This window comes from Ips typographus, linkage group LG2 (assembly GCF_016097725.1).
Source record: "Ips typographus isolate SLU linkage group LG2, UJ_Ityp_2.0, whole genome shotgun sequence".
Lineage (NCBI taxonomy): Eukaryota > Metazoa > Arthropoda > Insecta > Coleoptera > Curculionidae > Ips > Ips typographus.
This window is the reverse complement of record NC_138423.1, coordinates 8,469,107-8,485,789: the sequence shown is the minus strand read 5'-3', so window position 1 is coordinate 8,485,789 and position 16,683 is coordinate 8,469,107. Positions and strand designations below refer to the sequence as shown.

Genomic DNA, 16,683 nt, shown 5'->3' with positions numbered 1-16,683 from the left:
CATAACACAAAACCTTCAAAACCAATGTCAATTGTCAAAATTATTGACATTTTCGGCAACTTCAATTGCGACGTTGCTAGCCAATGAGTAAATCTGACAACGCAGAGTTTGAGCAGGCCGTCAAGTTTTTCATGCTGCAAGGCAATCTATCGTTTCAGTTTCACCCCCCCTGGGTATTTGAGTTGGCTTAACAAATTTTTATCAGCTATTCCATTTATTAAACAGTTACCTTAGTTTCCTCATAACTTTAGAAAAAATATGCCTTTTTGTTCGTACTTGTTTCATTTATTTTTAAAGAATATATCCCAAATTGCAGTAAGTATCTTTTTATTAACACGTTGTAAACATGAGTTGGTACGTTTACACCCATTAGAGTAATATAGAAATAATAGGTACTCATATACCAAATGCCATTTATTCAATAAAGTGAATAAAGTCCATCAACATTAAAAAACAAACAAAAAATGCTTGGAAATTAAACGGAGTTTTGTGTACTAATTATTGCCATTATGAAACATACCAGGTGTCCAAGAGCACCCTGGATATAGGAGATTAACATGGGAAAACGGTTTTGATTTTTTTGCGCCTGTACGGTTGATTTCGTACGGTTGTTGAACCGCCTATACAGTGCAGGTAAAAAGTTAAAATTTTCGCATTTTTTTTGGTGTTTTACGACAAAACGGCTCAAGTTAGAGATCTGAAAAAAATCCAGAAAACTAGTCCGTGATAGGTACTACAACTTTCATTAATACGATTTTTCAATCAAATCAACCGTACAGGCGCAAAAAAATCAAAACCGTTTTCCCATGTTAATCTCCTATGTCCAGGGTGCTCTTGGACACCTGGTATACCAGGTAATTTAATTTTAACTAACTACAGGTTATTCCTTATCAACAGACATAAACAAAAACAAAAGATTTCAGCCGCCTTTGAACTAAATTTTAATTTTTTGACATTTTAAATTAAAACAGCATTTAATTTTAGGCACGCATTAAGACGGTTTTTATTTTTTTACTCGAAAGCGGTGCGTCGTAGCAAAAAATAATTAAAGGGGTTTTATTTTTAGAATTGAACAAGGAATTCAATCATAAATTTTATGTTGAAAAAAAACCAGTAGGGTAATATTTTTTATTTCGAAAATGTTTTAAAATAATTATACGCGCGCCACTGGCAAGAAAATTGTTGTTTCTTGGAAAATTTCCTTTCCACGTAGCTACTGACACCTGCTACACTACCTTAATTACTTCAAGTGGTTTGGCCAAAATCATTAAATTTTTATTTTTTCAGTAAAACTTTGACACCCTGTATCTTTGTTATTGTTCATATTTCGAAAAAGCGTCAAAGGAAAAAAACCTTATTTTTTGAAGCCCTATTCGCAGGTGAAAGGAAAGCACCAACTTTGAAAAAGCATTGTATTACAGCTCTAATACAGGGTGTCCCACGACGAAAGACCTCGATTGATATTGGAAAAAGTATAAATAGGAGAGTTTTGAAAATTTGGTAGGATACTGATGTGGGCATGCCTAATCCAACTAAAATATTTTCAAGATGGTTGCACTTCCGCTTATACCGGAAGTCGATCACAACTTTCTTATTTTAAATAGAACACCCTATATATTATTACATATTTGGATTCCTCACAAAATTCTGACCAACTTTTGTATAGCATGCCCTATGCCTATCTCTAGCCGTTTTCGAAATATTTGATGTTTTTCCAAAAAAGTGACAGTTGCAACGCTCAACATATTTTTGTACTATGTTAAAACCGTATTTCATTTTGCAATGAAACTTTGGGTTATTGTAAATAAAGGATCGTTTTATTAAACTGAGGGTGCGTAACGACCATTGACATACTAAATATGGACCGGCCTTATAGTCGCTCTCCCACATTAAGCATGCAGGCCGGAGAGTGGAGCGAGAGAGAGAGAAACTAGTACGGGTAGCCTGCTCCTACCATGCTCGTATTTGCTCGTACTTTGGAATAATTTTGTGGGCTACTTACTTATCAATGTTTATTTATAGAGTTTTAATAGTTTTGGATATTTCTAAACTAATTTACTGATAAATTTCAACTATAAACTACAAGTTAAAGTCACATCTACATAGAATTATATTAGAAAATTATTATTTATTGACGTGTACTTTTTGTCTTAATATAAAATGATTTTAAAAGCATTTGATATTAAGACAAAAAGTGCACTCTCTCTGAGGATCTTGTATGTATACTTGTGTGAGATTGGAAGTACATAAAACCAAGCCTAGACCTAGAACACATTATCGCAATAAGTTCCTAAATAGGTATATTTAAAAGTTTTATAAAACATGAAAGTAATCAAGTTTTCAATTATAGGTATTAATTGAAATTTGAAACTGGTTGAAATAATTTATATAATGGTCTTGATTTATTCTTCATCTGCTGCATGTGAATAAACAATAAAATTCGTTTACATTTGAATATATACCTACCTATATAAAAAGAGAAAAGAAAATCTACATGTAGGTAGGTCTACAAATCCTTTTTAAGCAATAATACAAAACACTCTTACTTATGTTTTACAAATAATATGTGTAACGTGAACTAATAATCTATATCTATATCTATAAGTACCTTATAACCTATAGGTACTATTAATAATAATGGTTTTCTACACAGGAGAATTTATATCCATATCTGGGGGTAGAAAATGTTTATTTTCAAATCCAATTGCATCTTAATATACTTTTTAATAATAATCCCATAAATTAATTTAAAGTTATAATGCTTTTTTTTAGTTTTATGTCATATATTACTTCTATGGTTTAATGGCTTTTTAATTCTACATATTATACAGGGTGTTTCGGGTGGAAAGGGAAATATTTTAGGAATGCGTTCAGGAGGTTAAAATAAGATAAATGAACCCATATTGTTTAATCCGATTCCTAACCGTTGCTGAAATAATCGGTCCTTAAGTTTTGTATGACTGTTTTTCATTTCAAAAGCAATACAAACAAATAATTGTGGTCTAAACAACAAAACTAAACTAATTTAGAATATTTTCGAAAATACCCCCACCAACTTCAATACAAGCTGCAGCACGCTTGCTAATCGGTCGAGTGATTTGAAGTTAAATGAGTTTGCTTTCTAAGATGGTCAACTAGGGAGTTCATACCGGCTATTTTAGACTCTCGTCGTTTTAAACAGGCCTGCAGAATTTTAGTCTTTCTTGACAACATTTTTAGTTTATCTTGAGTTTGCATCCAATAGCGTTTTCTCTTTATAGGACACTCAAGATCCTTTTCTCTAAAATCCCCAAGGAATACTGGCTCAACTCTGATTCTAAAATAAATCAGCAAACCTTAAAAACATGGTCGAGAACATGGTTTTCAAAGAGAGAGTAGTAAAACCCTCTTTTTTCAGTTTTAAAGCCCTATTTGTTTTATTTTAACAATACCTATAAAGGGATTTAGGTACACACTGCTCAATAATATAGCCTTACTTCCATACCTTTTCCTATGACTTGATTTTTTCACTTCGAGGACAGTCTGTGTTTTTAGTAAAACCTCTTTCTCCCCTGCTGTGGTTTGAATAACTTTGTTATCTGGCTTTGATGTGGTAATGTCTAAATTATTAAAATGTTAATGAAAAAATGTTGCCAGCAATATGAATCATGTTTGTTCTTTAACTTACGAAACTGATTAGGGCTGTACTGGGTACTGGCTTGCTCGGGTTCATCATTATTTATATTAGAATTACATACCTCAGCTACTTGCTTAGCTAAAGGCAACAAACATGTATCTATAAATAAAAGTGCATAGTTGAACAACCAAGTTTGAGAACACTATTTAATGATTACCTTCCTCATCTTGTCTTTTTCGAATTAACACTCTTCTAGGTTTGGTTGTAGGGGTTGAGGTATTAATCAATTTGGCAGGAAAGTTGAATAAAGAAGGGACTGCTTCCTTTTTCAGAACCTTAGTTTCCATCACAGTTTCTTTGTAATCACTTTCAAGAAAATGTTTTTGGCAAAGCACTGAAGTTTTGCTAGGCTTGAAGTTTTTTCTCTTAGTGGCGTTTACCCATTTTCTTTGAAGCACAGGATCTTTAGCGAACCTAAGGAATGTTTATTCACTTTAATAGAGACTTATGAACTAATTGGAAGGATTGTTTGGCACAAGTTCAGTGAACTTTGCCTGATGCTAAAATGGCCTAACCTAACCCCATACCTGTGAAACTTAATATTGCACCCGCCAATACTTTTGGATGAACATCCGAACGCAGAGCAACTTTGAACCATTGTTCAGTGGGTTAGGTTTTAAAAAAACCGTTTTTGAGGGTAGGGCTAAAAAACTATTAGAAAAATACACTTGAAAAAGTAACAACGACACTGAAAACACATACAATTAAATGGGTGGGCGTGGCTTGTAATACTGTACTGTAGATCTGTCTCTGTCGTTTAATCTCGATTCGTTCTTCTCTGTCTTTCGCCGCGTCCATTTTAATAATATGTCAATGGTAACGACTCATTTGTATACAGGGTCGTCAAAAAAAAATCATAAACTTGCCACTCAAAAAAAATGAAAAATCTCAAGTTTTTTAAATGGAAACCCCCATTTTTTGCATTAAAAATTACTATAAGTTTCAATTTACTTGCCTATACCTAAATCCAACCCATTTCGTTTTATTTGAGAATAAACATTTTTTTATTAGGCTGCATGCTCGGCTGCATAGTTGGAATTAGCTGGTACTCTAGTTGGCCATGCTTTTGACACACGGTGATATTGGAGACCTGCAGGGCATGTTAATAACACTAGTTTTGAGTGTTTTGACAACTGCAAATATGCCGTCGCGGTTACGTTATTCAAACCAAGATTACTTAAATCTGTTTATTATTTACGGAGAATGTGATAAAGTTGTGAGTAGAACATGTGAGGTATTTGCCGCTCGTTATCTAGAAAAACCAAAGCCATCACGAAAAGCTGTCAAGCAAATAATTGAAAATTTTAAGAATACGGGATCTGTGAAGATAAAAGCTATTAAAACAAAACCAATCCTTAATAATACAAATGTAGAAATTGCAATTTCTAACCAACTTTTGTGTACAATGCCCTATTCCTATCTCTAGCCGTTTTCGAAATATTTGATGTTTTTCCAAAAAAGTGACAGTTGCAACGCTCAACATAACATGCTTTGCAGTTCTCCAATATCACCGTGTGTGAAAAGCATGGCTAACTAGAGTACCAGCTAATCCCAACCATGTAGCCTAATAAAAAAATGTTTATTCTCAAATAAAACGAAATGGGTTGGATTTAGGTATAGGCAAGTAAATTGAAACTTATAGTAATTTTTAATGCTCAAAATGATTCCGTCATAAAAAATGTGGGTTTCTATTTAAAAAACTTGAGATTTTTCATTTTTTTTAGTGGCAACTTTATGATTTTTTTTTGACGACCCTGTATACAAATAAGTCATTACGCACCCTCAGTTTAATAAAACGATCCTTTATTTACAATAACCCAAAGTTTCATTGCAAAATGAAATACGGTTTTAACATAGTACAAAAATATGTTGAGCGTTGCAACTGTCACTTTTTTGGAAAAACATCAAATATTTCGAAAACGGCTAGAGATAGGCATAGGGCATTCTATACAAAAGTTGGTCAGAATTTTGTGAGGAATCCAAATATGTAATAATATATAGGGTGTTCTATTTAAAATAAGAAAGTTGTGATCGACTTCCGGTATAAGCGGAAGTGCAACCATCTTGAAAATATTTTAGTTGGATTGGGCATGCCCACATCAGTATCCTACCAAATTTTCAAAACTCTCCTATTTATACTTTTTCCAATATCAATCGAGGTCTTTCGTCGTGGGACACCCTGTATATTTGCGCCGCGCCCCGTAGATGTAATATTGATTTGTTTGTCTAGTTGTTTACATCTGTAAATAAGCCAATGTCATTAAGAGTGATTTAAACAAATTTTAAACATCTAGTGAATAAAAAATTTTTAATTTGCTCCTAAGAGTTGAATAATTGTCTAATAATAGGACGAAATTTAATAAAATTATATTATCGCACTAGTGTGGTAAAGTCGACCATTACGTAACTTAAAGAAGCTATGTAATGGATCATTACCGTGCTAGTCGTAGATAAAAAATCAAATAATCCACTTGGCAATCTATCAAAATATGACAAGCAGGGCAAAAAAATCACAGTGTGTCAAATCAATCCGCGCCATGGATCGTAACTTTCAATACGGCGGCGCTGATAATGACATAACCGTCAATTTCACTAAACTTCGTCAACAGTCAGAAAATCAGTTAACTCGCCTAAGCGTCAACCGAATGGAAATGAACCGTATAGCGCCATTCGTTTTGTATTTTATAACTAGCATAACACTTTGTTGTGATTTCTATTGTCATGGCGCGCTATTGTTACACGCTCGTTATTAAGAAATATATATAACGGCAGCCTCATTGTATCCGCATTTACAGACTCGAGTTATTTTCATGGAAAATCCATTTGCCAGCTAGAAAAAATATTCATAAACTACGAAGTTCCGTATTGATTTAGAGTCATTAGAAGAAGAATGCATTTTTTACGTTTGTGTGTAACACGCACATTATAGCCACTTGAAACCTTAAATTCAATTTTGCTGAATTACATTTTGTACCTGATGCAATTATTAGAGTAATGTTCTCTACTAATGATTCTGATTTACTTTGTATTTGGGTGAATAACTGAATTGTTTACCAAATTTACTATAAATACAATATTAAACAGGTTAGAAAGCAATTATTAGCATAATTTGTCAGCATGATTCATATCAATATACAATCCATTTGATAAGAAACCTTGGCAAACGAATGCGAAAATTAATGATTTAGAGCTTCGATTCACTTGTCTGACCCAACATTTTCTAACACGAGCTGAGATTGATGATCAAAGATTTGCAAATTTTGACGTTTCCATTAATCGCAGACTCGGATATAATAATTTTAAGATGTTGGGATCGGTTCAGATGAATTAGGTGTGGTCATTAAGATGCCCACGCGTCATTTTTTGTTGGTCTGACCTGAATACAAAAATGCTATTATACAGGGTGTCCAGTAAGTATGTAACAATATTTAGTGAGGTAGTAGGAGGGGTCAAAATAACACGGTTTATTCATATAATTTCTTTGTCGTTAAAATCGTCTTCTACTTCTTGAAGATCTGTCGATCTGTTAATTCTGAAGTTGCTTCTGCGTCTTTTCCAGGGAGGCAAAATGCCAACTACCTTTCCATCTTTTGGGTGGCCTCCAGGGAGGTCTTGAGCCGGGCGGGTTTTCTAGGGCAATTTTCGGTAGCCTGTTCTCGTCCATTTGTCTTACATGGTTGAACCAGCGTCTCTTACGCTGAGTTTCCCATTTTACAATACCCTGTGTTCCGCATTGCTCTGTGATATCTGTGTTTCTTACTCAGTCTCTTCTCGTTCATTCCACTATTATTCATAATGTTCTCATGTTGTTAGTGTCTACGCGGACTTCTATACCGTACGTCATGATCGTCCTAATACAAGTTTTGTATATTCTTATTTTGCTATCTTTGCGCATATACTTTGACCAGATTATATCTCGTATGCATCCTAATAGGGCGGATGCTTTGTTAATCTAGTTCCTTTTGTCTTTAACTGGGTCGAAGGTGCTTGATATGTCTATGCACAGATATCTAATTAACGTCATCTGTTCTATGGGGGGTCACCTTCTACCACTAGGTTACATCGTAACAAACCTTTTGCAATTGTCAGACGTTTAGTTTTGTTGATAGAGATGTTCGTATTGAGTTGGTGGCTTACTTGACAAAACTAAATAAGTTGTACCTGTAGGTCGTTTTCTAATTTGACAATAAATGCTGCATCAGCGTAACCCGCCATATTAATTCTTGAGTTGCCCATTCTATATCCGAGGTTAAGATCTGTTAATTTATTTATAAATTTATCCATAAGGGGCTTAAACAAAAATGGACTTAAGCTTTCACCCTGTCTCATTTCCCCCGGTGTTAGGATTTTCTCGGTGAACTGACTTCCTGCTTTAACCTTTGTTGAGTTATTGTTCTTCAGGTCATGGAATCCTTTTAATATACAGGCTGATTGATGGTAAGTGGTAAGTTAGAAAACGAGAAATGGAAATTTGTTGTTTTATGACTCCTGTGTGTATAGACGAAGGAATCATATAACCAAAACATTGGTACTGTACGATACTTCGTGGTTGCTCGTCTGTGTACTGTATTGAACAAGATTTGATGGACATACGAAAATAAAAACACTCCGCAAACTTCCAAAATGAATGTTTTATTTCCAAAACGTGATCGATTAGCGAAAGACTGAACCGGACTCTCGCGTCGATACTAACGAACTCCTGGCTACAATAGAAAAAGCATGCAACCGAGGTGCAAAAGTCGCCTCGATGACGTAGCGTCTGGATTTTGCATTTTAGGAAGATTAATACAATGCATTCTAAAAACGTAGCACTTAGTTTCTACTTAAGGCGTTAAATTCATAACATGAAGGTTTTGATTATCGCCTTAACAGGTAACCTTGCTAGAAACCTATCTGAATAGTCGCGCGTAAAACGCGTTTCGTCAAAATAGTCTTTTATTTAAAAATTTGCCTTAAACCGTCCTTTAGAGGTCGTAATCGTAATTAACTAAGTGTTAATGTGTTGGGTGTTCCGCCCCTGAATTTTTGTGGACGTCTTGAGTCCTGTCCTTCAGCCCTGGATATGTGTTCTGTGGCTGATTGCTTGTGCTGGTGAACGTGCCACTTAGTTTTAAGTTTTAATGTAGTGTCGCGTTATTATTTTTGACATAATGTGTAGTTTTGAATAACTTTATCATCTAGTCCTGAAGATGGTGCGATGGGCGCCAAAACGTAGGCATTCATGAAATAAATGCATATTTAGTCCGAAAAAACTGTAATCTTCCGTTCCTTTGTAATAAGTAGTATTTATCGTAACTGAGTTTGAAATTATGACCTTAAAATCTTCTTCAGAGAGCAAACTTATAAGATGCATATTTTCCTTACAAGGTTTTTAAGACAATATATCTGCAAGATCATTTTTGTTTTAAAATTGAATGTAGAATACACAATACATCACCCTAATTTTGCAACACTCTACTGCACTGTATTTTACCTGCTGCACAATTAGTGTGCAAATCCAATATATTCTTATCGTTAACAATTTAAATACATGCATTAAATTGGAAACTTGCGTCAATTTGTTCTTAGTACCCTGGAACATCCGACTGGCACTGCTATTACAAATTTGTTAATTTACTTAAATTAAATTGCCTTTCAACTTTGTTCGAGTTTAGCTATGAAGTTTGCGTCAATTCCAAACTTTTCTCACAGAAAACAACTTCACTAGACGTTATTTTGCAGAATTAAACCAGATATTGTACATACACCTAGTTAAGTTGTTTTCCTGGTAGGTAGATATATGAAAGTTTCAGCTTATTGCAGTTATCTAATTACGATTGTCACCTTTCCTCACTTCGTTGAATTTAAATAAAGACGGAGAAGCACGATTTTGTTGTAAGTTTAATTGGCTTCGCGATAGACAAAAGTCTTGCAGTAATTGAGTTTCTTTCAGCTGTGTAAGTTCCATTAAAATGAAGAGTAACACACTTTTGGATCAACTATTTCCGACTTAAAGAGAGTTTTAATTAAATAATTAAGATTATTATATGTATTAGATAATTGATAGTTATTAACATAGGTAGTAAGTTAAATCTTTGTCTATGCACGAGAAGAACTTTAAGCAAATAAGCAGATTTTGTCTCGTTTTTTCTTAAATATTAATAATAATAATATTCCTTTATTTTGTCTCGGTTATTTTCAAATAAATAACCAAATAAAAACGCGTCAAAAGAAACACAAGCGCTAATAAATGAAAAATATCAATGTGTAATTTGGTAATTATTAAGTTATCGCAGTAGCTTTTTTCATTTGTCATTTTAAGCCAGGTGCATTTCCAATATTATTTGTTACATAATTTGAAAGCAACCCTATGACCGATGAGACAATAAAGGGTACCTAGAGACAGTCAAAGTTGCAGGAAATCTTGTGCGCAAAAAAGTTTCAACTGACAGTAGTTTTAAAAATTATAGTATATTTCATTACCAGTACAGAAATGAAGATTTTTCCGTGCGCGCGTGACAAATTCTCGGGAAGTCATGCAAGAACGGAAAATCCATTTCTGGACGAGTAATGAACGATATTTTTTATTATACTTATATACCTGAAATCAACATAAACAAAAAATATCGCAAAAAATTATTAAGAAAATCGGGAATATTTATTTTTATTTTTAAAACAGTAAAAATGTAAGTACATACAACTCAAATTAACAAAAAAAATACAAGTAGGTAATTCTAAGAAAATTAATTTTGGACAGAACCGTTATTATTAATAGTAATATTTATTGTACAATTCGTATTATTGTTGAAGCTCAATCACTTTTGCATTTCTTTTTGTTGAACTAAAGACTCTGCTAAAGATGTTGAAGCGGAGTGTTCGTGTGTGCTTTGGTTCTCTTGATTGACTGTTACAGATGTTGTAGTTTCCAAGTTACAAGGGCTAAACAACTTCCGGGATACTTCAATTTTTCTTTGTATGGACTCTTCTATACCAGGTGTCCAAGAGCACCCTGGACATAGGAGATTAACATGGGAAAACGGTTTTGATTTTTTTGCGCCTGTACGGTTCATTTAATGGAAAAACGCTTTAGATAAAAGTTGTAGTGCACATTTTCGGCTATCAACTTGTAATTTTTTCAATACCGTAGATTTGACCATTAAGACGAAAAACGGATCTAAAATTCGGAAATTTTAAATCTCCCGCCAAGCGGTCGTTAAGGAAAGTTTATATCCGGTCGTGCTACCAACCTTTCAAAATCATAAAAAATCGTTGTCAAGTCATTCTGTAATCAAAACATTCAAAACAAGTTTATTTAGTACTAATTTTGAGTTACTACCCACATAATGCGAAGAAAATACAAATAAATCGTGATAAAAACACTTTATCAGTAGCCACAGCCTAAAAATCTGGTAAGTTGCATTCATAACCTCATTCAATGTCTCTACTAAACTTATTTACTTTGTAGCAAAATTCTTAAAGAAAACACTGGTTTTGCTTGCAAATATTTAATGAGGATGACCGAATCACCTATCTCAAGCCTCTTCATAACACTACCAAACGATTTAAAGTGATGAAAACAGTGGACAATGAAGATCTTTGAAGATAAGTTTCCTACTGTACAGGGACAACAACAAAGGGGCCAAATACTTCCTTCAAAAGTGGTGTGATTTAGTTTCAATGTGCTTAACTTCATGGACTATCATCAGCGAGGGTCTTCACCAGTGTTGCAACTAAAACTTAAAATGATTCAGTGTTGATATCTGACTTAAATCTCAAAATTTGATGTGCCTGTTAAATGTGAATAATCTTAAACTGGCTATAAAACCTCTGAGAAACCCCTTCTAAGAAGAGAATATGGACTTACACAGTCAAATTATCAGTCAGGTGACAAAACTTTTTGTATATGGGTAGGTATTGTCGAAAAACCAACTTTTCAATTGAGCTATCTACATGAGCTGTTCTATTCTAGGTTTAGGTATTAACATTATAATTGTGTTCTTTTTTCCACACACTCAATTGTTCCAAATAAAACTTTGTACACTGAACGTTTGTATTAATTATTTATTCACAGTTCAAGGTGCAGTATACATTTTCTTCAAGTGAAAAGCTTAGGTACAATAGGTGGCAAAGAAAACTGGTCTTACCACATAAACAGTGATTGTTCCACAGATTGAGTGTGAGTGGGTGAACCTTTCACCATACAAGCTATGATAAAAACAACTTTGTCTTACTAACCTAATGTTTGTTTGGATGATAGTGAAGTCTCTAAAGGGAAACAATTTGCTTCTAATTCAATACACCATTTCACAGGACATACCTTTACTAATCAAATGTGAACTCAAGTTACACATAACTTGCAAATGCTATTTTTGGTTAGTAGACATTTTACAAGTATCCTTGTAGGTGAATGATGTTCAAGTTAACTAATGGAGCTAATTAAATATCAGTACTTACCTTACCCTGTAGAGATGGGAAAAAACATTGACAATCAGTTATAAAAAATGTCGTTTTATTAACATCATACAATGTAAAACCACTTAAACACTATGGTGTGTTGATAACACTACAAAACAGAAGGATACAATAAAACTATCAGTCACATAGGTCACTAAATTGCACCACTTTTGAGGGAAGTATTTACCCTCTTTTGTGGTCCCTGTATAGTAAAGCAACTTATCTTCAAACATCTGCAGGCCTTCCTAGTCCATTGTTTTTATCACTTTAAATCGTTTGGTAGTGTTATGAAGAGGCTTGAGATAGGTGATTCGGTCATCCTCATTAAATATTTGCAAGCAAAACCAGTGTTTTCTTAAATAATTTTGCTACAAAGTAAATAAGTTTAGTAGAAACATTGAATGAGGTTATGAACGCAACTTACCAGATTTTTGGGCTGTGGCTCTTGATAAAGTGTTTTTATCACGATTTATTTGTATTTTCTTCGCAGTATGTGGGTAGTAACTCAAAATTATTACTAAATAAACTTGTTTTGAATGTTTTGATTACAGAATGACTGACAACGATTTGTTATGATTTTGAAAGGTTGGTAGCACGACCGGATATAAACTTTCCTTAACGACCGCTTGGCGGGAGATTTAAAATTTCCGAATTTTAGATGCGTTTTTCGTCTTAATGGTCAAATCTACGGTATTGAAAAAATTACAAGTAGATAGCCGAAAATGTGCTCTACAAGTTTTATCTAAAATGTTTTTCCATTAAATGAACCGTACAGGCGCAAAAAAATCAAAACCATTTTCCCATGTTAATCTCCTATGTCCAGGGTGCTCTTGGACACCTGGTATATCCTTCTGCTACATTGGAAGAAAGCCATCCTCCGTGTCTTTTCAAAGTGAGCAAATCACCGCCGTTTTCCACCAACATGGTTGCCGAAGAGCGCCTTAGCCCATGTCCGGTATATTCTTCGGGATTTTTTAGTTTTAGGTATTTTGCAACAAGTTTTGGAATACCACTGATAGTATGGCACCCAACATGTTGAGCGTAACATCTTTGGTTTCGGTATGCAACAAATAATCTTCTACTCTCCATATGTTTAGGGCGGAGATCTGCGTATTTACGGTAAATTGTACAGGGATCGAATTTGCAATTTTCATTGGTAATGGTAAAACTTCTTGACCTGTGAGTTTTTCCATCTCGTAAGAACACGACAAGGAAACGCCCATTATCTTCCACATCATCTAAACTCAAACGTATTAAATCATCTCTGCGGCATGCACCGAAGATGCCAAACACTAAAATTACTTTTGCTAGTAGATATTCTCCATCTGAAGCTTCACATAAAAATTTGGTTACTTGTTCTGCTGTAAGAATCTTGGATTTCTTTGGTATACAGGGTGTCCCACGACGAAAGAACTCGATTGATATTGGAAAAAGTATAAATAGGAGAGTTTTGAAAATTTGGTAGGATACTGATGTGGGCATGCCCAATCCAACTAAAATATTTTCAAGATGGTTGCACTTCCGCTTATACCGGAAGTCGATCACAACTTTCTTATTTTAAATAGAACACCCTATATATTATTACATATTTGGATTCCTCACAAAATTCTGACCAACTTTTGTATAGAATGCCCTATGCCTATCTCTAGCCGTTTTCGAAATATTTGATGTTTTTCCAAAAAAGTGACAGTTGCAACGCTCAACATATTTTTGTACTATGTTAAAACCGTATTTCATTTTGCAATGAAACTTTGGGTTATTGTAAATAAAGGATCGTTTTATTAAACTGAGGGTGCGTAACGACTCATTTGTATACAGGGTCGTCAAAAAAAAATCATAAACTTGCCACTAAAAAAAATGAAAAATCTCAAGTTTTTTAAATGGAAACCCCCATTTTTTATGACGGAATCATTTTGAGCATTAAAAATTACTATAAGTTTCAATTTACTTGCCTATACCTAAATCCAACCCATTTCGTTTTATTTGAGAATAAACATTTTTTTATTAGGCTGCATGCTCGGCTGCATGGTTGGAATTAGCTGGTACTCTAGTTGGTCATGCTTTTGACAAACGGTGATATTGGAGACCTGCAGGGCATGTTAATAACACTAGTTTTGAGTGTTTTGACAACTGCAAATATGCCGTCGCGGTTACGTTATTCAAACCAAGATTACTTAAATCTGTTTATTATTTACGGAGAATGTGATAAAGTTGTGAGTAGAACATGTGAGGTATTTGCCGCTCGTTATCCAGAAAAACCAAAGCCATCACGAAAAGCTGTCAAGCAAATAATTGAAAATTTTAAGAATACGGGATCTGTGAAGATAAAAGCTATTAAAACAAAACCAATCCTTAATAATACAAATGTAGAAATTGCAATTTCTAACCAACTTTTGTGTACAATGCCCTTTTCCTATCTCTAGCCGTTTTCGAAATATTTGATGTTTTTCCAAAAAAGTGACAGTTGCAACGCTCAACATAACATGCTTTGCAGTTCTCCAATATCACCGTGTGTCAAAAGCATGGCCAACTAGAGTACCAGCTAATTCCAACCATGCAGCCGAGCATGCAGCCTAATAAAAAAATGTTTATTCTCAAATAAAACGAAATGGGTTGGATTTAGGTATAGGCAAGTAAATTGAAACTTATAGTAATTTTTAATGCTCAAAATAATTCCGTCATAAAAAATGGGGGTTTCCATTTAAAAAACTTGAGATTTTTCATTTTTTTTAGTGGCAAGTTTATGATTTTTTTTTGACGACCCTGTATACAAATGAGTCGTTACGCACCCTCAGTTTAATAAAACGATCCTTTATTTACAATAACCCAAAGTTTCATTGCAAAATGAAATACGGTTTTAACATAGTACAAAAATATGTTGAGCGTTGCAACTGTCACTTTTTTGGAAAAATATCAAATATTTTGAAAACGGCTAGAGATAGGCATAGGGCATTCTATACAAAAGTTGGTCAAAATTTTGTGAGGAATCCAAATATGTAATAATATATAGGGTGTTCTATTTAAAATAAGAAAGTTGTGATCGACTTCCGGTATAAGCGGAAGTGCAACCATCTTGAAAATATTTTAGTCGGATTGGGCATGCCCACATCAGTATCCTACCAAATTTTCAAAACTCTCCTATTTATACTTTTTCCAATATCAATCGAGGTCTTTCGTCGTGGGACACCCTGTATATCCTACACCTTGTCGTTTCAAAAAAGCAATCGTTTTTGGATATTGATGGTGAGTATTTTCTTTTATTGCCAAACAACTCTTTAACATAGAGAATCGACTCCATAAAGTGGAGGATTTCATAGTGTTGGCTTTTTCAGAAAAATATACTAAAAGAATATCGTCACTCACAATTTTGATTCGTTTCTGAGTCCGCCATTCGGTAAAACTGTTATATTCTTGTTCATATCTCAACCTGGATTTCACTGGTAATAAATCTGCACTCACTTCTGCCGCTCGTTGTAAGATATTTTCGGGAATATCCCGATTTTCTTCACAATCTGAATTCATTTTTGCAAAATGTAATAAATACATAAATACTTAATTTTCACTGACAGAAAATAAAATTTGTCATTAATAAATAAATCGTTGCTATAGACACATTACTCGTTTTTTTTTTCTTCTGGTTGCCATAGGATATCTAGTATCATGGATATCTATGTTTATTATTAAGCGCACGGAAAGAGGGATCGGGAAAAAATTTCCGTGCGCTGTTCCGAAAATGTCATATTTACTGTATTTTATAAACAGTTGAAAATGTAGTATTTTCTGTTAAGTATAATAAAAATATTTTTTTAGTTTTGCCAACATAACAACTTGTTAGTTGTTGTGCAACATCTGGTGACATCTGTACTCAACTCTATGAGTTAAGAAGTACAGATGGCGTTCCCAAATCTAGGAACAGCACCATTAATGCCGCATCATTCGGTAAACTACCGATCTGATTGGTTGAAAATGGTGAGGTTTTGTTTTTTGTTTATCAATCCCAATCCTCTGACCGGTTTCGCCGTGTTACGGCTCATCAGAGAGGCTATAGGGCTTGATAACCAAAGAACAAAACCTTCACTCCAGTATAGTCAACTGGATGCCAGAAATGATAGTTGTGCAACATCTGGTGACATCTGTACTCAACTCTATGAGTTAGGAAGTACAGATGGCGTTCCCAAATCTAGGAACAGCACCATTAATGCATCAGAAAAAAAAAATAAAATTCACCATTTTCAACCAATCAGATCGGTGTTTACCAAATGATGCGGCGTATATCAATTCGTCCGTTGCCCGTCATCAGTAAATTTGAGGTTTTTAAAAACAGCATTCGATGCTAAACGATTAGTTGTAGGCTATTGCGCTCTCCTTCAGGGGGTTTACTTGGCAGAAAAGAATATATTTTTATCTTTGTTAAAAGAATCACCGAATAATACATAAACTGGGACGAACATCTTAAATTGCCAAATGTGTAGTTTGCGAAAATTTCCGCAGCTGGTAATAAAAGCAACAGCCAGCTCGCAATTAGGGTAAGTTTTATTACGTTTTGTCAACTCGTTAATATTAAGCTGGGAGCA

The 16,683-nt window shown here is 34.1% G+C and overlaps 2 protein-coding genes and 1 long non-coding RNA gene across 5 annotated transcripts in view; 1 reads left to right on the top strand and 2 right to left on the bottom strand.

Moving 5' to 3' along the window:
• LOC145724730 (uncharacterized) overlaps nt 1-16,683 on the top strand; it is a 128,973-nt gene that overhangs the window by 60,844 nt on the left and 51,446 nt on the right. The gene's annotated exons all lie outside the window — the stretch shown is intronic.
• Nucleotides 2,936-4,405, bottom strand: LOC145725127 (peroxynitrite isomerase THAP4-like). Of its 2 annotated transcripts, XM_081973751.1 has the most exons (5): nt 4,379-4,397; nt 4,204-4,327; nt 3,834-4,090; nt 3,485-3,775; nt 2,936-3,316 (listed from the first exon to the last, which is right to left on the bottom strand). In XM_081973751.1, exons 2-4 carry the CDS (start codon nt 4,272-4,274, stop codon nt 3,600-3,602), a joined length of 504 nt encoding a protein of 167 aa, XP_081829877.1. In that variant the 5' UTR covers nt 4,275-4,327; nt 4,379-4,397; the 3' UTR covers nt 2,936-3,316; nt 3,485-3,599. The 2 variants fall into 2 exon arrangements, with proteins under 2 accessions (XP_081829877.1, XP_081829876.1); XM_081973750.1 differs by having other exon boundaries at nt 4,204-4,405.
• On the bottom strand, nt 11,145-13,215 carry LOC145725110 (uncharacterized). Its single transcript, XR_014177171.1, has 2 exons — nt 12,534-13,215; nt 11,145-12,477 (listed from the first exon to the last, which is right to left on the bottom strand). It is a non-coding gene; the product is annotated as an uncharacterized LOC145725110 (long non-coding RNA).

Bases quoted from the DNA above. Each gene is read 5' to 3' on its own strand.
- LOC145725127 (XM_081973750.1), bottom strand. From the start codon at position 4,274: ATGGTTCAAAGTTGCTCTGCGTTCGGATGTTCATCCAAAAGTATTGGC. The intron at 4,091-4,203 runs GTATGGGGTTAG...AACATTCCTTAG, and splicing joins TGCAATATTAAGTTTCACAG to GTTCGCTAAAGATCCTGTGC. The intron at 3,776-3,833 runs GTAATCATTAAA...TTTTATTTATAG, and splicing joins AAAAAGACAAGATGAGGAAG to ATACATGTTTGTTGCCTTTA.